Source organism: Yarrowia lipolytica, chromosome 1E, assembly GCF_001761485.1.
Source record: "Yarrowia lipolytica chromosome 1E, complete sequence".
In the NCBI taxonomy this organism is placed as follows: Eukaryota; Fungi; Ascomycota; class Dipodascomycetes; order Dipodascales; genus Yarrowia; species Yarrowia lipolytica.
In genome coordinates, this window is record NC_090774.1 from 1,587,742 (window position 1) to 1,610,071 (window position 22,330).

Below are 22,330 nucleotides of genomic sequence, written 5' to 3' on the forward strand. Positions count from 1 at the left end.
CAATGGCATTTTCATTTAAGGAAGTTGGCTGTTCCAGAGAGTGTCAGGATAAACTGTTTTCCATAGGTATCGACATGTGTCTGATCCGTCGACGTATATTTGCCCAAAAGTCAAGCATCTCTAAGATATCGGGTTAATGTGGGCTAGAATGGAATGAAAAGAGTCCCAAGTTTGTCAGGCGAAGACCGTGTCACAATGAGGAGTGAGAAAGGGTACAGCACACATGGTACTGTAGGGAGAGTGTGGGGTAAAGTGAGCCATGAGGATGGCAGGTGGCAGGTCTAATGAATGTTCGTTGCTGTAGGCAAAGGAAGAGAAAAGGGGAGATTCTGAAGTAAAAGCTCTCATACACTTGCATAATAGAATTAATATCTCATTTCCAATAAATACCAGATATGTGCTTTCATAATTCTCCTTACGTCAAGTCTATGTTTATGATAACAGCGGTATTGTTTGGAGCCTGGACTAGGGTAATGCAGTATGGGTGTGGATTGTCGCAGGCACAAGCAGTTGGATTCCGCAACAGAGAAATTTGGAAGGATCATGGGACGAGTGAACAAAATAAAGGAGAAGAGGTTTGGAAACCATTCACTGATCAGTATCAATCACGACTATCCCGAGCTTTATTTACGCTTCAACTGTTTACTTAAGACTCGAGAGACTTTAACTATCATTTGGAGTGCCAAATTCCTCCTTCAACGTCCACGATGCTGCTGTACTTCCGTTGCGCGTTCCATATTGAGAGCTACAGAGACAGATGCTGGTGATTACCGCAAACAACCGGAAAAAAACCCCGAAAACAACAACAAAAAAACAACAACAAAAAAAACAATTAAATATCTACGATAACAGCTCATCTAAAGCTCTGGGCTTCTGTTTCAGCCTCAATGCAGCATGCACCCATTGGAGCCTGAGTCAATAAACCAGGTAAATATATGAGTGAAATAGATTGATCGCGAAAAACGCTTGATTGGATCATCGATCAACCCATCATTTTCTGCTTCTTTCCACTACAAGTACAATCGCCCCTTCCAACACCAGCTTACATCATCTGCCGGGGTCCATCCCCAGACAAATTAGATACATAAAGTTTCGCGTCGGACGCGATCTCCAGAAGACACACCACACACACCAAGCGACACGACATCATATTCAATGACGGCCAAGGCGCGATTGAAGACGACGAATCTCCTAAAGGGAGACACGGGCGCCATCAAGAACAACGTCAAGGTGAGTATTTATCCTTTTCTATCTTCTACGACATTCCAATTGTGTGGTTTGCTAACCTAGAAACTGCTGGACGAGCTGAGAAGTGTTGAACAGGGAGGCCTGGACATCAATGCCTGCAAACCTATCCGGCAGGCGCTTCTGGACAAGCGCATTCTCGAATCCAAAGATCAGACGACCCAGGCGTACGCCTCGCTGTGTTTCCTGGAACTCCTGAAAATCTTTGCTCCGGATGCCCCTCTTTCCATCTCCGACCTGGAGCGCGTGTTTCAGCTGTTCAAGCGCCGGTTCAAGGCACTGGCCAACACCGAGGCCGCTAGCTACGCCGAAAGCTTTGAACTGCTTGAAAACGTCGAGTCTCTGAACTGCATTGTTCTGGCGAACGACTTTGAAACCAGAGATAAGTTCATTGACGATCTGTTTTTGCTCTTCTACAAGCTGTACACCACAAAGCCCGACAGCAAACACGCCGTACTACTTCCCCGTGTACTTAATCAGCTTCTTTACGAAATCAACCAGGAGGGCAATTTGCCCATGCAGTCTGCTCGAGTGGTCTTCTCTCAGTTTGTGGCTGTCCCCAAGAAGAAGACTGCGTCCAAGCAGGCCTCTCTGGGCTTTGAGAACGCTGGATACGCGCTGAGCAAGATTCTGTGCGCCGATAACAAGACGGTCATGGCCAAATCTTTGTTTGCGTATTTCAACGACGTGTTCAACAGCGAGTGTGGAGACGACGCAGAGGAGGACGAAGAGACCAAAATGACGGAGCTCACTCGATTACACAAATTGGTGGTGGAGATCTGGAAGGCCGTTCCCGAAACCATTGCCCAGCTGGTCGGATATTTGCAAGCTGAACTCATCACCGAAAAGACAGCCGTGAGATTGCTGCTGGTAGAGGTTGTGGGAGACATGATTGCGCACCAGCCTTCAGAGATCAACTTTGTGACCACCTACGATACCTGCTGGAATCTGTGGCGAGATCGATGTCGCGATAAGGATCCCGAAGTGCGTGAAATGTGGGCTTTCAAGGCCCATGATATTCTCAAGTATCGAACTGACGTGACTCGAGAGGTTTCCAAGATCCTTCTGCAGCTGTTGATTGACGAAGATGAGAGAGTTCGAATCCAGGCCATCAAGTCTCTGGGTGAACTGGAGCCGGAGACGCTCAAGAACCTCGTGGGAGGCTCAGACGAATTCATCAAGCTCATGACTGACCGTATGGGCGACAGGAAGCCTCTTGTGAGAAAAACAGCCACAGAAGTGTGTGCTCAACTATATGCTGATGCATACCCCCTGATTGAGCAAGATGAGGATGTGTCCAGTATTGCCAATTGGATCCCCAGTGCTCTTCTGAACTTGGTGTTCAAGAACAACCCCGAAATCACCTTCAACATGGAACGGGTTTTCCATGAGGATATCTTGACACGAGAAACTGGTGTTCAGACTCGTGTGGAGCGTCTTTTGTCGGTGTTGGGATCTCTTGGTGATGATACTTCTCCTGCCAGAAAGTCGTTCCATTCACTCATCAACTGGCAAAACACCATTTCAGAGTACTTCAAGGCGGCTGTGGGGGATGTCATCACCGATGCTCAAAAAGAGTCTATTATCGAGTGGATGGCCAATATCACACCTAACCCCAAGCTTGCAAGTTCTGCCATCGCTGAGCTGCTGGAAAACTATAGTGAAGACCTCAAGACATGTATTTCACCCGACTCGACTGTGCGAGAGGTGATTGAGGCACAGGATCGAATTCTTGACGAGTTCTCTGGAGAAGCCGCGGAAGTTATTGCTGTGCTTCTCTATCGAAGCTCCAACTTGCTCCTCAACAAGCAGATTCTCGCATCTCTGGTCACCCAGCCCGTGGCTGCTTCTTTCTTGGAGCACGTGTCTAGAATCAACCCAGCCCTTCTCACAGCCCATGTCAACGGCATGTTCGAGTCCATTGTTGCCGAGAATGCCTCTGAAGAAACTCTTCGAACCCTGGCAGCTATGGCCAAGCGGGGCAACAATACTCTCAAGGTTCCTAAGATGGCATTCAAGCCTCTGACAAAGTTAATTCTTGACGGTGAGCCTCTAGAGGCCAACTATGCTACCGCCATTGCCTGCTGTGCTGCCCCTTCACTTCTTTCAGCTTCGGCTATCAAGGCTCTGGTTGGTTCTGCTAACACTGATTCCAAGTACACTGCGTTGACGCAAATCTACAAGCGAAAGCCTGAGCTTCTAGAGAAACATGACCTAACAGAACACGTTTCTGACTTGCTAGCAAATATGGAGGACCCCGACACTGAGGTGTCTGGCTTCGCGGTATCGTTTGCAATCACCCACGAGACTGCTAAGGGTGCCCCTAACCTTGTTGACACCATCTGCAACCTCATTGACCCCAAGGATCTAGAAATCGACGAAGATGGGGAGATGGTTGACAACGAGCTATCTCCTTCTGTTCATCTGTGTCTTTCTCTGGAGCTTCTACGGCTTGCTTGGAACCCGGCATACAGAGCTGACAAGATTCATGCCCAGCACATCATTTCTCTGTCTCGAACAGTTCGACATCCTGATCCCGAAGTTCGAAAACGGTTCATGCAGAAACTCATGTCTCTGATGAACAAGAACAAGCTAGGCTGGAAGTTCCTTCTTTTGCCGCTGCTGTGCATCGGAGTGGAGTCTGAAGCTGCTTTTAAGGATGATGTTGTCCGATGGGTGCGTGCCAAGCACGACAATGAGCTCAAACAAAATCCCAAGTCCACCGTTTTTGTGGCTCTGTTCCCACGTCTTTTGCACTTTCTTGGACGTGATCTCATCATTCACACTGGAGGAGCCGTCACTGGCGATCATCTAGAGGAGCCGTTGTATGCCATTCTGGTCTTTCTACAGATTGTGGCAGATACAGACAATTTGGCCATGCTGTTTCATCTTGCTCAGCGGGTCAAGCAATTCCAAGATGCTGTAGACGAGGAGCGAGCCAACATTATGCATCTGGACAAGGGCGTCCATTTTCTGTCTGAGCTGGCACAGCTGTCCATTCGTCAGTATGCTGAGAACAAGCACAACATGCAGATACCCACCTATCCTGGCAAAGCAAATATGCCTGGCGATATCTTCAAGCCGTTCGATACCCCCGAACTGGCTAAAAAGGCGTCTCAGACGACGTACATGCCTCAGGAGGTGGCCGAGGAGATTCCCCACAGTATCCGAGTGTTCTTGACGTCTCGAAAACGTGCTCAGGAGGCTAATGCAGAGAAAGCCAAGAAGCCCAAGAAGGCCAAGATCATCAAAGCACCCAAGAAGACGAAAAAGGCTGCCAGTAAACCAAAGGCCAAGAAGAAAGCCGCTGGGACTGAAGACGGACCACGAAGGCGAAGCAGTCGACATTCTGGACGAGTGAGTGACTACAGAGAGAAGTCTGTTGAGGAGTTGGAAGAAGAAGATGAAAGTGAGGACGAAGAGGGCGACGAAGAAGAGGAGAGTGAAGAGGAGGAGGAGGAGGAGGAGGAGGGAGAGGAGGAAGAAGAGGAAGAAGAGGAAGAAGAAGACGATGAATAACTGTATGTATTGTATTTTAATGTTATATCAGAATTAGCCGAGATCAAGGTACAAGTACCTATAGAATGAGACGATATCGTTATGAACTACATCCAAAAGGTACAGAAGAACGTCGTTGTCCACTCAACTCTACAAACAGATATAAATTAATGTCTATTGTACAAAATACCTAACTTTGGTAGTCATATCAGTTACAGCATAGTCGTCAGAAGAGGTCGGTAGGGGATCAGAAAAGAGTTCCGGCGGAGATCAGTCACGAGTCTCACTTTTCACATTATCATTTTGCTCCTCCTTGATCTTCTTCTCCACCAGATCGGCTATCTTCAACTCCGCCAACACGGCATCCAAGCCCTTGCTGGTGACAATCTTTCTCACTTCAGCCAGCAGATGTTTTTCGGATAACGAGAACAAGTCCTGTTCCTCGTCCTGCTCCACACCCGCCTCCAGATCGTCGGGACCTCCGTCACTAATCTCACCATCATCGTCATCGTCTTCTTCCTCCATCTTCACCTCCATCTCCTTGTACTTCTCGGCCATGTCCAACATGGCGTATGCTGCCACGGCTTCATCTCTAGCCTCGTTCCAATTATGCATTTTTACTGTGTCGATGAAGTCCAATTTGATCCCTGCTTCTGGCAGTCGATAAGCCACTCCATCAATCACCATTTCCCTCATTTTGGCCCGACGAATATCAGCTAGCGACGGCTTTATAGAGAGGGGTACCCCCTCATCTCCCTCATCAAGGAGAACCTCTATGTTACCATCGTTAACAAACCCTCGCTGGAGGTCCGTATCAATACGTTTCAGTTTCTTGGGCTTTCGAGGCAGATTAATCACATTATCCACGTGATTAGGACACTTCCACTTTCGGCCTAGCATCTTGACATTAGCCAACGGAGGATCAATGCAGTCCAGATGCCATGCTGTGGGGCAGTAATCACAGGATGTGATTCCTCGGCCATTGAGACCGTTCTTGCCGCACTTGAAGCATTCGAGCGGCTTGCCGTTCTTATCCAGGTTGCGAACGATGCCGACCTCTCGATCATCCAGAGCCAGCGTGATATCCTTCTCGGTCTTTTCGTGGTCGTCGGAATACTCGCCAAACGGCCCTGTGCTGACACCCTCAAAGTATTCGCGGATGCTTTTGGGAAGACGGAACTCCTTGGGGTTGGTGCGACTGATGCGGTTTAGTAATTGCGAAAAAATGCCCCTGGGAGCCTGCTCCGGAGGGAACCGGCGGGCCTTGCATTCCTTGCAAAACCACTGGCCGTCGGGAAGCGACTCGTCATCGTAAGGCGGGTCGGAACATGCAAAATGGAAAGATTTCGGACATGCCTCGCAGCAGAGGAACCGGCCTAGGCCCTTGCACGCGTCGCAGAAATCGTCATTGTCCTGGGGTTAGATATTAGGTTACGGGGGATACTTGTGGACGGTTGTGAAATAGACTCAATGACACGGTATCCAGGGAAAAGAGATGTGGTGGTGCAACACACGAGACATATCCCCGCTCTATATAATAATAGAGTGAGGTTCGTGTCAGCTCGTCAGATGGTTATGTGTGCTAACCTTGCTGGACTCAACAAAGTCAAGCCAACATAACTTCCAAGAACACACCACCACCAAAAAAACCAACAATGTGTCTTGACAGAAACGTGTCAGAGGACAGGTACATTGACAGCAATCATGCAACAGAAATATTCGCATGATCACTTCCAGCATGTTTCAATATAGTTACCAATCCAACAATACTCACCTTGGTCGGGTCGTCTTCACTAGGGGGAGCCGCGACTCTTGGCGGCGTTTTAGTCGCAAATCCAAACGGACTTCCGGGCTTTTTGGGACTGAGTTAGCGGAGAAAAAGGAAGTCGAACAGCGAGAGCTGTTCGGTAGACAGCAAGAGGGGGGGCGAGGCAAACGGGCGGCCAAAAAATCTGGGCGTGTGGGGTATGGGTATCACAGGGTATCCACCACAACAATCTGTTTATGTGTCAAACCGCAATAGATGAAAGCAAACGCAATTTGCGAGCATAACATCGCAGCATGTAAGCAATGACGACACGACCATGACAACGACATGTCATTACCAACAACATACTTTGATTGTAGTAACCGCGTCAGCATTGTAACATTGAAGATCATGTAAGCCGTCACTTTCCACCTCTCTTTCTTTCTCTCTCTCTCTCGCTCTGTGTCTTAACAACACTCTCTCATGGGTATCAATATGTAACACGATGGCGAACAATTCGCGTAATTGGAGTTGCACTCATGTACTCACCTGGCCACCTTGATCTTAATATGCAGACCCGAACCGTGTCCCAGGTTCGGAGTGGATCCCAGCTTTGGAGTACTCGGGGTCGGAGTACTGCTCTTATCCTTCTTTGCTGATCCCTTGGGTCTTCCTCGTTTCCTCGGCGTACTGGAACCGCTTGGCGTCGCAGTCTTTTGTCGTTTGAGCGAGCCTCGTTCTGTGGACGGCTCTGTCTTGTCCAGAGCCACCTTGAGTGATCTCTTGTTGGTGGACTCATACTGCTGCACCCGGTCTTCCACCTGCGGTGACGATGATGGCGACGACGGACGCGTGCTGTCTGTGGTATTGCCGTTGGGCTCGTGTCCATTAACACCGTTGGTGGACTCGAGCGCCGGACTGGACTCTGACGAAGCCACCGACGAGGCGCGACTCATGCGCTTGACGGTTTTCTTGCGTCCTCGTCCCGACTTTTTCGGCGGTGGAGCGCCAAAGTTGTACCCGGTCACGGAGTTCTGCGGGCCTGCCGTCTGTGGCTCGGTCCACTCGGGCATCTTTAGTGGTGGTGACGTGCCTGAAGTTATTGTGCGATGGGTCGACACTCTCTGGTGTAAAGTGAAAAGTGCGTACGAAGTTTAGTGGTGGGTGTGCGACAGAGAAGCTGGATCTGGTAGGAGCACAGTTGCCAAAAAAAGCAGCGTGTTTTTTGGGGACGAAATCTCGTAATTACCTGGAGGCTGACACAAGTATCTGCGCCAGTTAATTGCTAGATTTTAATAATGGATATCCCGGGTCTCGAGTCCTGTGTCTCTGTTGAGAGTTGTGTGGGTGTGAGATATACAACTGCACGCTCCTGTTTTTCTCTGGTGTGCACTGCTGCAGTTGTGTGTGTGGTTAAACAAGTGCTCGTGTGTGTGTGTGGGCACGGTGAGTGGGTGGTGTACGCGGTTGAGTGTTGTGCAGTGATTCAAACGACTAATATACTGTAATTCCGAGAGCCTCAGAAAAGCAGTCTGTCAATCAACAAACGACAAAAATACCCACCTCAAGAAAGCAATAAACCAAGCTCGGTGAGGGTTTCGGAAGTGCGGATGCGCGGGATCTTGTTGCAGGTTGCAGCGGTGGTTGTATGTACAGTTATTACTGTTTCCGTCGATGTGGCGGGGGCTTGTACAAGTGGCTAGTACGGATGGCGTGCGCACCGTGAGCATTATATGCTGCTCTCTTTTGTATTTCATTATGGTAATCCCTGCTTTCTTTTATCCAACTAAAGTCGGCTGGTATTTCACTCGATTACCTCTGCGAGCTTCAGGGCCTGCGATTCCTTCTTTGGTCTCTTTCCATCTCGTGATGCAGCCATAGATGCTTCTTGTAAGGACGCTGTTCATGGTTCATGACACATGTTGTGCTCCCGTCTCGTACTCTCGACACCGTCCCATGACTACCCCAGTAGCTTACCGTCTTTCTCTACATTATCGCCCAGAGCTGCTCCAGGAGGGCTGGTTGCTGCATACATACAACGTGCTCACGGGAGAGGTACGAGCATGCAACCCCTCTGTTTCACCTTACTCCGGTGGATACGATTTCCGAGTGGTGAAGGAGACTGTATGTCGACACCTTCCGATCTCTACTGTTGCCCTACAGTATGTACTTGTACATCCATCGTACTCCTCTTGCAGAACATTTATTAAGCTAGTCGAGCGCTACAGCTCGCGGCAGCTAGAGCCGACTTGGTCATGACAGTGACACCGCCCACAGTAAACGTGAGCACAGCAGAGACCTAGCTCAAAGACCAGGCCCACCACCATCGCGACTTCAAGAGCACTTGCTCTCAACTCCGAGGCCGCTAAGAGGCTCGAAACGTGGCCTTTAAGTTTGATCAGCAAGCCGGGGCACTTGTTGGAGGTCTTCGTCAGGCACCCAAGATTCGACAGGGCACAGCTACTTGTAGCGAGTACGAGGCTATACAAGCGCGATTTGTAAGCAGGCGGCCGTCGTTCGGACTCACCTGTTGGAACGAAGAGTGTCTTTACTTATCGTAGTACTTTCGCCAACACCCTACTTCTCATGAGAACAGAACAGAACAGAACAGATCCCATAGAAAGACCAAGGTGTACTCACCTGAATTGAGAAGTCAGCAATAGAACTATTGTACCAAGGAAGTGGTCGTTTCAATTCATTTGATCATGCCTGGGGTAGTCAAAGCTCCGTCTCTCGCATTTCTATGGATCCGCTTTAGGGATGGCCCTGTCTAGTATAGGAACAGGACACGTGAAGATACGACATGAGCTTTTGCTTGATTCAAAGAATGGATTTGGAAAGTGGTCACTAAGCTGATACTTGTCTTCAACTATTTCATGTCATTCGAGACTCATTCCACCCTGTGACTCCAACAACTTTTCTCTATTCATTTCCATCTTCTCCTTAAACCAGTAACCACTTCAGTGTCCCCATTCAACATCACGAAAGCCAACGCAAGTTGACAAAACAAAACTGTTGAAGGATCCTTTTAAAAGACCTGAAGTACTCGTACTTCAACTTGTGCACTTTCTTCCTTTGCAGTTTGAGAACACAAGTGCATAGCAAAAGTGCTTTGACACACTAAGGAATACCTACTTCACGCCTTACAAAATGAATTCAAGCTGTTATATATTTCCGAGCACTTCAGAAGAGACCCCTTCTTACATGTGCCATGAAGACTGTCTTTCAAAATACCGAATTTACAACTTCACACCGGCTGATTGACCTGCTCACTACCCTATATTATGTACATCTCACGAACAAGCTGTTAACACTTTCAATATAACAAGAGCATCATAATGACCACAAGGAATTGCACTATCCTCTTTCCATTACACCTTCCTATTATACACTCCATTACAAGTACTCGTACCATCGGATATTACCATGTCATCATCGCAATCATATTTTCATACTAACCGGTATACATCCTATTCTGCCTATTTAACGTGATTTAAGCAGAAGCAGCCTCCTGGGCCTTTCGCTCCTTCTTGGAGAGCTTGAGGGGCTCAGCGAGAACCTTGAGGAGATCCTCGTTCTCAATCTTCTTGTCAGACTTGACGATGGAGAAGTCGGGCTGAGGGGCGGTGGCCAGCTTGATGTTACCGTCCTTGGTGACACCGACGGTGGTGAAGAACTCGGCAACAATCTCGCCGTCCTTCTCGTAGTGGACGTCGTAGGGGATGACGAGACCGTGGTTCTTGCACTCCTGGAGACCCATTCGGCCCTTGGTGGGGTCCTCAAGGACTCGGACGGAGAAGGGGAAGGCTCCGGCCTTCTTCTGGACCTCAGAGAAAACGGCTCGAGAAGATCGCATCTTGAGCTGGTAGGTCAGATCGGTCTTCTTGTAGATGGTGGTTCGGGTCTCGCCCTGCTTGACCTTACCGTCGCCGGTGGAGACAAGAATGTCGAGTCCGTAGACCTCATCAGCCTCAAAGGTGAAGGTCTCGAAGTTCTGCTTCTGGCCCTCGGTGGGGTTGAGAATGATCTGCTTCTTACCATCCAGAATGTTCTGGCCCTGCTGGTGGGTCAGCATACCCTCGGCGGGGGTGCAGCCGTAGGCCTTGCAGACCTCCTCGACGTTTCGGGTCACGTCCCAGTTCTTGTTGCCGGGCTTGATGGTTCGGACAGCGACCTCGGTAGCGTACCAGGCGGCAGAGATGACATCGGCAACCTTGCCGGTGATGGGGCCCTCGGCAATGGGGCCGCCAGAGACAACGAGAGTGTCGGCAACAACACCGCCGTAGCCGTCAATCTGGGCGCCGAGAGACACCTTGATGACGTCGCCGGTCTTGAGGTTGATCTTGGCCTCGGGATCAGTGGAGATGGGAGACAGATGGGCAACACAGTTGTTGGGGGAGATGGCGGTGGGGAAAGCAACACCCTTGGTCACCTTCTTGCCCTTGAAGATCTTGTTGGTCTCAGCGACGAGGAGCTCGTCACCCTTGACACAGATGTCGTAGAGGTTGGCGCCGTCGACACAGAGGGCCTTGACCTGCTCAAGAACCTTGGCGGAGATCTCGCCGGCGGTTCGGTACTTGTAGACAACCTCGGAGTTGGCGAGGGTGGTGTTAACTGTGTTAGTTGGGGGTTCAACGGTCGCGCAGCCGCTCAATTCACTCACCGTCAGTCTTGGGGGCCATTTTGTAGTGTGGTGTAGATGCTGTGTAGCGGTGTGCAATAAAGATTTTTTCAACTGCGAGCGGTCACGTGCTAACCTAGTGCCAAGGGTGGAGCGGAGTCTGGTGCGAAGCAAAAGGTGGAGTACGCGCGCGAGTGCTTGGGGAGCTGTGCCGTTGACACTTTGGAGCCGGGAATTGGGTCTGGTTTTTGGAGATGGTGGCTTGTTGGAGTTGCTATCACCACTTTGGACATGGTGTAGCATGGTCTTGTCATGATATTATGATAACGTTGTGTTTGAGAGCACGGAGTGGGGTCCAAGCACGGGCAGAAATGGGCGACAATGAATTTAGACAAATGGGAATATATATTAACAAATAGAAGATGGGGAATATCCGTTGGTAATTGTTTTTTTATAGAATTACTAGGGCGGCCCGTGTCATTTCTCACACCTTTCAATTCTCGATTCCTCGATCTGAACAAAGTTGGCTGCTCGTGTGACCTGATTATGGTACCGTAATGAAGATGTGCGTGTTGAGTTGGATGTTAGTTGAGCCGACAGGTAGGTTCCATGGCTTTATATTTCGAGTTAAAGCGCCTTTAACGGTGACACGAGGGTTGGATTCGCTTTTTTGTCCTACTTTTCATCAGATACCCCCTCTTTCGGCAGCCTCTCAAATCGGCCACACAGCTTGCACGCCGTCAGTATAGCCTACAGTATTGGTGGTGTACTTTAACTAAGTTCAACTAAACTGGATAAAAAAAATACAGTAGTCCCACACCCTTGGAAGTGCTACGCGGCTAACAATGCCTACTCGGAAAATAAGCTTCGACTTATCTCATCTCAGACCGTCAAGAGAGGTGTTCAAAAGCCGCTTCGCAGTAATCAGTTTGCTCGTAAATGGATAAAATCAATCAATATGCCACTTATACTTCAGAGATATTCTTTCCCAACCTTGGCGGCAACCACAGCCACTGCTACAGCCTTCTCAAGCGGTCCGCTTCCCTCTTCGATGTCAAACTATAAACTCCATATTGACTCACTTCTAGCGAGTTGCGAAATACCGCTCTAGCAAGTGCAATTTTCATTTTTTGTCAAAAACCAACAATGAAATCAATTCCAAATGCCCCTTTAACCCCCCTGAACCACTCTCTACTCCCCACTTCCGCTTAACCACCCCAAATCAACCTCCCAAATACCCATTGACTCATTGGCTAATGCACCGTCCAACCTTCGCACGACGCATAAATACTGTAGACCGCTCCACAACCATCACCACCCACTATTCACCCGTCCGTTGCGATGCAAGTGCGACATTTCTCCTCGTGTCGAATCGTCCAGGCCGGCAAAGAGCGGTTTGTGCCCTCCTCGGGAACCTACCCCAAGGGGTTCAAGGTCGGCGGCTTTTTCACCGGCGTGAAGAAAAATGCCTTCAACATGGATCTGGCCATGCTGTCGTCCGATAAGCCCTGCAACGCCGCGGCCGTGTTCACCACCAACGTGTTCAAGGCCGCTCCTGTGCAGGTGGACCGAAAGATCCTCGACGTAACCCAGGGTAAGGGAATCAAGACCGTGGTGGTCAACTCAGGATGCGCCAACGCCGTGACTGGAGAGGGAGGTATCCATGATGCCCAGCAGATGGTCAAGAAAGCCGACCAGGTCTTTGGATCCGAGAGCGACCTACCTGCCTCGCTTGTCATGTCCACTGGAGTCATTGGACAGCGATTGAAGATTGACAAGATTCTCAAGGGAATCGAAGAGCACGCCCCTGCCATGAAGGACGACCATGAGGCCTGGCTCAACACCGCCAAGGGAATCTGTACCACCGATACTTTTCCCAAGCTCATGTCTCAGCAGTTCAAGATTGGAGATAATACTTACACTATTGCTGGTCTGACCAAGGGAGCCGGTATGATTCACCCTCGAATGGCCACTCTTTTGGGTTTCTTTGCTACTGACGCTCCCGTGTCTGCCTCTGCTCTCGGAGTTGCTCTCAAGCATGCCGCTGACCGATCTTTCAATGCTATCTCTGTCGACGGAGACACTTCCACTAACGATACCATTGTCTGTCTGGCCAACGGAGCCGCTGGAGGTCCCGAAATCACCGAGACCTCTGCCTCCTTTCCTGTTTTCCAGGACATCCTCACTGACTTCTCTTCTCGACTCTCCCAGCTCGTTGTCAGGGACGGAGAGGGAGCCACCAAGTTTGTCAAGATTTCTGTGAACGACGCTGTTTCCGAGCAGGAGGCTGCCAAGGTGGCCGAGACTGTGGCTTGCTCTCCTCTCGTCAAGACTGCCCTCTACGGCAAGGACGCCAACTGGGGCCGAATCCTGTGTGCCGTTGGATACTCTGGAATGCAGGTCGAGCCCACCAAGACCACTGTTTCTTTCATGCCCACCGACGGCTCTTCCGAGCTCAAGCTGCTGGTCAATGGTGAGCCCGAGCAGGTCGACGAGGCCCGAGCCTCCGAGATTCTCGACATGGAGGACCTGGAGATCCAGATCAACCTCGGCACCGGAGGGGGCAAGAACGCCAACTTCTGGACCTGTGATTTTTCCCACGAGTACGTCACCATTAACGGAGACTACCGAACCTAGAGAGGACTAGAAGCATCCAACAATCATATACATATAAAAACCACTACGATCATAAGCATATGGCCTAGTGTAGTGCAATACACACTCTCAAACGTCTATAGAAGAGCCTGGTTGTGGTCTCTCAGGTGATTCACTTAACTGTCGATGGCCCTCAAGTCTGGCAACCCTCGCCACCATCGTGAGAGACTCCGTTACACTCTACCGACCCTCTATATACTCTACTAGTTCTGTACCTGTTGGGTGCTCGTCCTCACTCCACGTAAATGCAACAGTGTTTTTTGTACAATAATAAATAAATGGTTATACTGAGCGTGACGTCCGCCACCTCAGCCTTTGGTCTCTCTTATAGAGCTCCAAGGGGCCACCCTGCTCGTCCTTCTGCAACAGGTCCAGAATTCGTTTCGCTTGTTCCCGAACTAGTCCACCCTCGACCGCTTACTAGGCTTCTCATCGCCAGACATGGGCGTCGAATCCCCCTTTCTTCTCTTTTGAGAAGCGGTCTTTTTCCTTTCATTCTTGGTTTCGTCCAAGTCACCCCCCGCACCTGTTTTGGCCTGGTGTTTGAGAAAGACCGCCGAGGACAGCGAAAACAGCCGGTCGTCTTCGTTGAACACGTAGCGCTTTTTCGATTGCGCGCCCTTGATGTATGTGTCGAAGCCCTTGACGAGGTTTCCATGGGACGTTTCCTCGAGATATGCGCCTTCCAGGGTGAATATCTGTTCCTCCAGCGAGTTGAGGTTTTTGTCATGTGTTTTTTTCTTGTTGATGTTGTCCTTGAGCTGCTTCTTCAGCTTCTCGTACTGGTTCATTTTCTGGTCGCTCATTGTGGTCGAATACTGAGAGGTTTTCAATATTGGTGGTGATAATTATAATTATCACGATACCCGATTGGAATGGTGCACCACATGTAGTATTTGTTTATTAGAAATTGGTCATTGATTTAGTTAAAAATGTCAAGTAACTCTAATGGCTCAGCAATGCTGACGTTTTCGCCTTTGTACATTTCGGGCTGGCACGAAACGCTAATATTGGGATATCACCACCACACGTCTAGCACGTCTACACCTCCAAACCGCACTACTTGGACCGCCGTACACGCCACACTACACACCGTACGTACACCATGTCGTTCCGGCAACAGTTCCAGCAGGGAGGCAATCCCAATGGACAGATGGGCTTCAACAACATGAACATGAGCCCAAACATGAACAACGCGAAAATCGGAGGCATGGATATGGGAGCGCAGATGGGCCAGATGGGCCAGATGGGCCAGATGCCACAGATGGCTCAGATGGGCCAAATGGGCCAGATGGGAGGCATGCCGCAAATGGGCGGACCCATGGGTGGCCAGATGAACGGCATGAACATGGGTGGCATGTCCGGAGCAGGTGGCATGCCCAATGTCGGAGGGATGCCCAACATGGCAGGAATGCCCAACATGGGTCAGGGTATGAACATGGGCCAAGGAATGAACCCCCAAGTTGGTCGAGGTGGACCCATGGGACCTCAGGGTATGATGGGCCAGCAGGGCATGGGCGGCATGCAGCAGGGTGGCCAGGTGCAGATGGGTGGAGGACCACAGATGCAACCCCCTCAGCGTCAGCCACAGCCACAGCAGCAGCAGCAGCAGCAGCAACAGCAGCAGCAGCATCACCACCAACAACAGCAGCAGCAGGTGCCTATGCCGCAATCGCAGCTCATCCCTCAGCAAGGAGGCATCCCCGTCATGGCTGGAGGTCAACCCCAAAAGAACTTTGATTTCCCCCCACCAGGCCAGACCATGATGCAGCCCGGCCTCACTGTCCCTCCCGTGCAGTCACATCTGGGTCTTGTGAGTTCCGATGACGCCCGACAACAGGAGACACCTCTCGTGAACCCTCCCTCGGCTGCCGAGTCGCTCGCCGAGATGCCCACGCTGTTCAACGGCCAGGGAATTACTGATCTCACAGAGATTATGAAAAACAAACGTGACCCCAAGACCGCCCAAGAACTCAACCTGCGTCGTTTTGTATCCAAGGATCTCAACGAGTCCTCCACGCTGCCCAAAAAGCTCAAGCAGGAGGCCGACAAGCTCAACGCCAAGCGATATGAGATCTCTTTCTACCACTCGTTTGGTCCCATTCGTTCGCAGGAGCCCCAGTCCATTTTTCAAGACGGATACCTCGGCTATGGCAATGGTTGGACAGGTCTCAACACACGGTTCGTGTACCCCCGTGACCGAAAGAAACACAACCGAAACACCCGGGACCTGGTGCTGTCGCGTCAGCAGATGAATCAGCAGGCGGCAGAACCGGAACTGCTGGTGCCCATTCGTCTTGACTTCGATCTCGGACGACTTCGACTTAGAGACACCTTCATGTGGAACCTTAACGAGAAGACATATCCCGTGCACTTTTTCGTGGAGAACATGTTCGAGGACTTCCACTTCCCCCACCAGTACATTCAGTCGGTCACAAACTCCATCACTGAACAGCTGCAGGATTTCCAGCCGCATCAGTACCCCCAGGACCCTCGACACGTGATTGGCAACGGAGATGCGACCCGAAACGAAGACATGCGAGTTGTGGTGCGCCTGGATATCACAGTTGGTCAGCACAATCTAATTGACCAGTTTGAGTGGGACATCAACGATTCTCTCAACTCCCCAGAAGAGTTTGCTGCCACCATGTGTGCCGAGCTGTCTCTGTCTGGAGAGTTTGCTACTGCTATTGCCCATGCCATCCATGAGCAGACACAGGTCTTTTCAAAGTCGCTGTTGCTTCTTGGCCACACCTTTGATCAGCGACCTGTGGACGACGAGGACATTCGACGTGAGATTTGCGCTCCCATACCCGATGGATCCGTCATGAGACCCAAGAACTCGGTCAACGAGTACTCTCCTGCGCTGTTTGAGATTTCTGAGGCCGAGCTGAGTCGCCTGGATAAGGACAAGGACCGAGACTCTCGTCAGAAACGTCGACAGGGACGAGCCGGCAGACGAGGCGCACCTTCTCTGCCCGATTTCAAGAAGGTTGTCCGAACGTTCCGAACTCCCGTTTACTCCGCTGTGCTTCCTGGAGCTGTCGACCGAAAGGTGGAGTTGGCTAAACAGGCACTTCAGGCAGAGGAGGAGGAAGAGGAAGAGGACAGTGATGGAAACGTTGTGGTGCGGCCTGCCAAGCGACAGCGAACCACCGGTAGACATGTTCCAGTGCGAGCTGCTGCTGCTAATGCCGCTGTGGCTGTGGCTGCACAGAGCCAGGAGCTGGAAACCAACTATGTGGAGGAGCTGGCGGATCCTACTTCATTCTGGGTCACTCTGAAGGTGCCCCCACAGCAGCTTGCGCGGCTGATGATGATTCCTCGGTTTGGATAAGGGAGGGTAGAGGGAGTAGCTACCCGCAAAAGAGATTAGCTACAGCTAACTGTATATTAATAGATGTATGAGACAAAGCAGAAGTCTTTGGCTAGTCATGCGCCAGCCAAAGGCTTGTGCTGATGGATAATGAAGGATATGTATCATATATAAGTATTTGATGGTAATTGAGGGTGCAGGTACAAGTAGTTACGAGAGATGATGATTCACGTGGTATCCAAGTACATCATGAAAACGAATGTGTACTTGTGCATAGTTCCTGGGCCACTGACACTGCTATAGGTATCTACATGTTGGACGGTGTTACATTCAATCATAGTCATAACTTTTATTCATATTTACACTTACAAGGTAAAGTCCTTGAGAAGCTTCTGGACCTCACCAACAGAAGAGGTCTTGTTGGCAATCTTCTCCTTGAGAATCTGGGCCAGATCCTCAATCTTGACATCAGTTCCTCGGTCAGATTCCTCACCCAGACCCAGCTCCTTGATCTTGACCAGACCCTGGGGATACTCGTCCTGGCCCAGAATGACGGCAAAGGGACATCCGGCCTTCTCGGCGGCGGTGAACTGCTGGGGGTACTTGGGCTTGGTTTTGTACATGTACTCGGCCTCGATTCCGGCCTCCCACAGCTTGTGGGTGACGGCCATTCGCTCGGCGAGGAATCCCGTGTACTCGGGTCCTCCTCCCATGGACATGACGTAGACTTGGGTAGCAGCAGGTCGGACCTTCTCCATGAGTCCGGGCCGGGACTTGATGAGCGAGAAAAGACGCTCGACGCCAAAGGAGACTCCAACACAGGGGATGTTACCCTTTTTGGAGTTGTTGGCAAACATGCCGACCAGGTTATCGTATCGTCCTCCGGCCAGAATGGAGCCAACACCGACGTTCTCGGAGTTGTCGTCGTCATCCTTGGACTTCTTCTTCTTCTTGCCATCCTTCTCAGCAGCAGCCTTGAGGGCAGCCTTCTGTTCTTCGGTGGGGGGAGCAGAGGCCTCGGTCACAGCCTCGTAGATGATTCCGGTGTAGTAATCAAGACCTCGGGCCAGAGACATGTCGAAAGACAGGTAGTTTGTGATACCAAAGGACTCCATGAAGGGCAGGGCAGTTCGCATCTCCTCGATACCAGTCTTGGCAGACTCGTTGGCCATAAGGGCAGCGTCTCCCTCCAGCCACTCGAGCATGTCCTTGACAGAGCCCTTGTGCTGCACGTACTCGCCAATCTTGTCGGCGACCTCCTCAGGCTGGCCCTTCTCCACGCACATTTCCTTCTTGACGTCGGCCCAGGGTGCCTTGTCGAGCTTGTCGACGGCAGAAGACACCTTTCGCACGTCCTCCTCCTTGACTCCGCAGACCTGGAAGATTCCGTCGAGAATCTTTCGGTGGTTGAGCTTGATGGTGAAGTTGGTGATTCCGAGTGACGTCAGACCCTCCACGGCAATGGCCAGACACTCGGCATCGGGGATCATGGTGGGGTAGACGCCAGCCACGTCGAAATCGCACTGGTAGAACTCTCGCATTCGGCCCTTGGTCATGGCGGGCTGATCTCTTCGGTACACCTTGGCAATGTGGTATCGCTTGATGGCCTGGATTCCGTTCTGGGCCACAAATCGGGCAAAGGGCACCGTCAGATCGTATCGCAGCGATGTCAGCTCTCCTCCCTGGTCCTCCAGGTTGTAGATTAGCTTGGAATCCTCGCCGTACTTTCCGGCCAGAATCTCTCGCAGCTCAAAGACGGGGGTGTCGATGGTCACGGCGCCATGTCGCTTGAACACCTTGGCCAGAGTGTCGAAAATGGCCTCTCGAACAACCATGTCCTTATCGGCCCAGTCTTTGGTTCCCTTGGGCACCTTGAGCTCATACTTGACGGCCTTTTTTTCCTTCTTGGGGGCGGCCTGGGGGGCGGCGGTAGGAGCGGCAACGGCAGCCTCAACGTTGGCAGCGGACGACATTCTTCGAATAACTTGTGTGAGGGTTCTCCGCAGCATGTATGACTGAGCTAGCACAACCAAACTTTTTCAGTTGAGGTTAGGGATTTTCTGAGTAGTGCGGCGGCCAACGTTGTGCATGCGAGACGAGACTGGAAGAGATCAAAGTCTCCGTGTCGAAGGTTGAAGCCGGTAAATTCGCTGGATGTTGTTGACTATTTATATTGATATTATGAGTTCCTGTTCGCTATATTAGCCAACTCCTGAGTTGTGTTGTTTAGTGTGTGGTATTGGTAATAAAGAGAATGAGTCAAAAATATATAAATAAAATAATATAAAGAATATAAAAAAATATAAAATATATAAAATATATAAAGTATATAAAATATATAAAAGCATAATATATATATAAAATATTAATACTTGGACAAGTTACGAGTTTCATCTACCTGATAAATAATTGTAAGATATACGGGTGATAGCTATTGTACTGATGCTGTATTGTAAAGTAGATTGGTCTTCTTGCTTTTCAAATATGGCCACTGTGTCTACACTTCAAACTTGGAGTTCTGATTCTAACTAATTCCTTCTGTTTTACTTAACCTATGCCAACTATGATACACCACACGAATGTCACCCAACCACTCAACATAGTGGAAAAAAGGGGATGATTATATCAAATATCCTCTCAATTGACAGTTGGTCTTCTTTTTGACCCTTCTTTTCCTATTTTGTGGCACTTTTCAAGACTCTTTGGAAATCGTGGCAAATCCATCTAACCTCCCACCACACGCAAGGTTCAATATCTGACATCACCACACTCTCACTTGTGCCCGTCCCCAAACAACACATCATAATGGTGAGTATTAAAACACGCAAGAGGTGATAGCCGCTGTTGTTTGATGATACGTTGTCTCTAACTCCAACTGAGTCGTGGTCAACGTCTCATAAACCAACATTGACGCCGTTGTTATGTTATCGCCACTGACACGACCACACAACAACATCGCCACTGAACCTCTCTAACACAGTCACTTCGAATCACCCCCGAAAACACATCGCGAACCCAGGTTAACCCCGCCTCTTTCGGAACCGGTGCTCCCTCTGTCCAGGGTCTCCACGACACGATGCGAGACGGTCAGCTCAACATTGAATCACAGCTCAACGGACGGCACCCATTACAAGCTCGTCTGGAGAACTGGGAGGAGACACAGATGAACATGCGAATGCAAAACTACAAGCGAACCTTTGGTATGGGTGAGCCTATCCGACGAACAATGGAGATGCAGATTGTCAAGGAAACCACCCTTATGCCTGCTGTGGTCGGTACCCCCGCCAACATCCACCTGGACATTCTCAAGAATAAGGATCTGGATGTGGACTGGGAGGACGTGTACACCGGCGACGACCAGCCCCTCGACTTCCACTCCGAGCTCGAGAAGCGAATGGGTATTTAGAGTAATGATGATGTATTAGCTAGATGGAGAAAGAGAAAGTGTGCCAACATGTAAGGATCCTACGCCAATTGTCTCATGTGTATCGTGTATTAATAATGCTTTACTGTACATGGGGAACTAGTGCTCTCTTTACGCAGTCAGCCTAGTTAACCCTCTTCCAAACCTGAATATATACCTCTTTCAAATACAAGGAGTCCTGTCCGAGCTCGGTAACATCAGAAACAACCAGATCTCGGACATCCACCCACGTTTTTCGTCCCCCATCACGCATCTGGACACTCCATTCCTTCTCCTTCTTGTCTCCTCCCTCGCAAGTGATGTTGGTGATGAGATTGTACTTGCCTTCCAGTCCCTTGGTGTAAGGAGCCATGTCCAGTCCCTTGAGTGGAAAGTTGACAATCGTACCGTTGTACTCCTTGGTTCCATCTGGAAGGGTGGAGAATCGCTTGTAATGCAAAATGAGATACTTGGGTAATGACACAATCTGGTATGTGTTTCTCTCCCCGGCTAGTTCCTCACAGGTTACACCATCGTACTTTTTTAGCAGCCTTGTTAATGGCACATGTTCAAGGGTGGTATCGTTATCTCCATCCTTGAACACGGATTCCGCTGGCAAGTCGAGAGTCAGCAGCAGGAACGGAATACATGTTGTTTTCGAGCTCTTGACATCGAAAACGGACTTTCCACTCACCTCCCGCTCGCTCAGCTTTTCCGTCGTCTTGTTCAATTTTCCCTGGAAGATATGGTGAATCAACGAAGATCCCGGCTTTGAACTTCCTCCTAGTCCCAGATGTGTCTGTACCAACAACCAGACCAGAAACTGACAGGGATCAGCCTGGAAGTTGGCGGAGAACTTGCCCTGTGACAGCTTTTCGGCTAGGTTCACCAACTCATGTGGACTCACGTGGTTCTTGAAAGCCCGTGGGTTCCAAATGCGTCTGGATATCTGTGATAATGCTGACACAATGGCAGACTCGCTTTTGGGGTGCAACAGCAAGTAGTTTCTCAGAGGCTTTGTGTGTGAAAGAAGTTGGACAACCACATTGGCGTAGTCACTGTGCTTGATGTTGTTGATTCCAATGTACCCTGGTCGATACACCTTGTTGGTCAGTGTGTAGCTCGTCTTGTCCACATCCAGCCTGTTGATCTGAGACTCCTCATACACAGGATTGGCCACGGACTTGATGTCATCGAGATCACGTGACGCCTCCTTGTACCCCTCCGGAAGTACGTAGACCTCGTATGTTTCCATGTTCAGAAACACATGGTGGTCGTCGTTGATGGAGTGAAAGTAAGCATGGCTTGACTTGCCTCTTCCCTGAAAGTATCTACCACATACCAGGCAGCAGTAGACGTTGGTGGGCGATAGCGACACGGAGCAGACCTTTTCAAAGTCAAAGTCGAGTTTCGATCGGTCCACTGTGTCGAGGTACAGCGACGATTCTTGGTGGGTTCTTTTTTCCATTTTCTGTGATGAGATTGGAGATGTTTTGGCGAACCTGCAGGTCTAAAGTGAATCAGGAATTTTGGGTTGGTATACTACAGGATCTGGGTGTGAGCACGAATTGTACTTACTTAGACTTGTGCTTGGAAAATTACCTATGCTTAGTTGGGTCTTAACAAAACCACAACTCATTATCATCAAAACCGAAACTCATCAACAAAATCAGACTCAACATCAACATTGACACCAACAGACGCAGTGAAGTCAAACAGGTTCCCCAAATCCTTATTGAATAGACCGAAGAAGGGTAGATACAGATATCGCAGGTGTCGCAGATTCTGAAGTGGCTCACGGACGCGATATTTCAATCAACACTACACCACGTGTGTTACACCAAC

General features: G+C 50.0%; 9 protein-coding genes across 9 annotated transcripts; 4 read left to right on the forward strand and 5 right to left on the reverse strand.

Moving 5' to 3' along the window:
- Positions 1-1,155: 1,155 nt before the first annotated feature.
- On the forward strand, positions 1,156-4,764 carry YALI1_E15889g (uncharacterized protein; the record flags this gene model as incomplete). The annotated part of the gene is made up of 2 exons (XM_503881.3): positions 1,156-1,230; positions 1,291-4,764. 2 exons carry the CDS (start codon positions 1,156-1,158, stop codon positions 4,762-4,764), a joined length of 3,549 nt encoding a protein of 1,182 aa, XP_503881.3.
- A 249-nt stretch (positions 4,765-5,013) lies between these two features.
- Positions 5,014-7,563, reverse strand: YALI1_E15939g (uncharacterized protein; the record flags this gene model as incomplete). The annotated part of the gene is made up of 3 exons (XM_503882.4): positions 5,014-6,156; positions 6,518-6,605; positions 7,040-7,563. 3 exons carry the CDS (start codon positions 7,561-7,563, stop codon positions 5,014-5,016), a joined length of 1,755 nt encoding a protein of 584 aa, XP_503882.3.
- A 2,420-nt stretch (positions 7,564-9,983) lies between these two features.
- On the reverse strand, positions 9,984-11,414 carry YALI1_E15991g (uncharacterized protein; the record flags this gene model as incomplete). Its single annotated transcript, XM_068282988.1, has 1 exon — positions 9,984-11,414. One exon carries the CDS (start codon positions 11,412-11,414, stop codon positions 9,984-9,986), a length of 1,431 nt encoding a protein of 476 aa, XP_068139089.1.
- A 1,038-nt stretch (positions 11,415-12,452) lies between these two features.
- Positions 12,453-13,748, forward strand: YALI1_E16002g (uncharacterized protein; the record flags this gene model as incomplete). The annotated part of the gene is made up of 1 exon (XM_503885.3): positions 12,453-13,748. One exon carries the CDS (start codon positions 12,453-12,455, stop codon positions 13,746-13,748), a length of 1,296 nt encoding a protein of 431 aa, XP_503885.1.
- Positions 13,749-14,164: 416 nt separating this feature from the next.
- Positions 14,165-14,572, reverse strand: YALI1_E16023g (uncharacterized protein; the record flags this gene model as incomplete). The annotated part of the gene is made up of 1 exon (XM_503886.3): positions 14,165-14,572. The coding sequence occupies one exon, from the start codon at positions 14,570-14,572 to the stop codon at positions 14,165-14,167; it is 408 nt and encodes a 135-aa protein (XP_503886.1).
- Positions 14,573-14,871: 299 nt separating this feature from the next.
- YALI1_E16026g (uncharacterized protein) lies at positions 14,872-17,103 on the forward strand (the record flags this gene model as incomplete). The annotated part of the gene is made up of 1 exon (XM_503887.3): positions 14,872-17,103. The coding sequence occupies one exon, from the start codon at positions 14,872-14,874 to the stop codon at positions 17,101-17,103; it is 2,232 nt and encodes a 743-aa protein (XP_503887.3).
- Positions 17,104-17,447: 344 nt separating this feature from the next.
- Positions 17,448-19,091, reverse strand: YALI1_E16068g (uncharacterized protein; the record flags this gene model as incomplete). Its single annotated transcript, XM_503888.3, has 1 exon — positions 17,448-19,091. The coding sequence occupies one exon, from the start codon at positions 19,089-19,091 to the stop codon at positions 17,448-17,450; it is 1,644 nt and encodes a 547-aa protein (XP_503888.3).
- Positions 19,092-19,887: 796 nt separating this feature from the next.
- YALI1_E16076g (uncharacterized protein) lies at positions 19,888-20,488 on the forward strand (the record flags this gene model as incomplete). Its single annotated transcript, XM_503889.3, has 2 exons — positions 19,888-19,890; positions 20,063-20,488. 2 exons carry the CDS (start codon positions 19,888-19,890, stop codon positions 20,486-20,488), a joined length of 429 nt encoding a protein of 142 aa, XP_503889.2.
- Positions 20,489-20,630: 142 nt separating this feature from the next.
- On the reverse strand, positions 20,631-21,953 carry YALI1_E16097g (uncharacterized protein; the record flags this gene model as incomplete). The annotated part of the gene is made up of 1 exon (XM_503890.3): positions 20,631-21,953. The coding sequence occupies one exon, from the start codon at positions 21,951-21,953 to the stop codon at positions 20,631-20,633; it is 1,323 nt and encodes a 440-aa protein (XP_503890.2).
- Between the last annotated feature and the right edge of the window lie 377 nt (positions 21,954-22,330).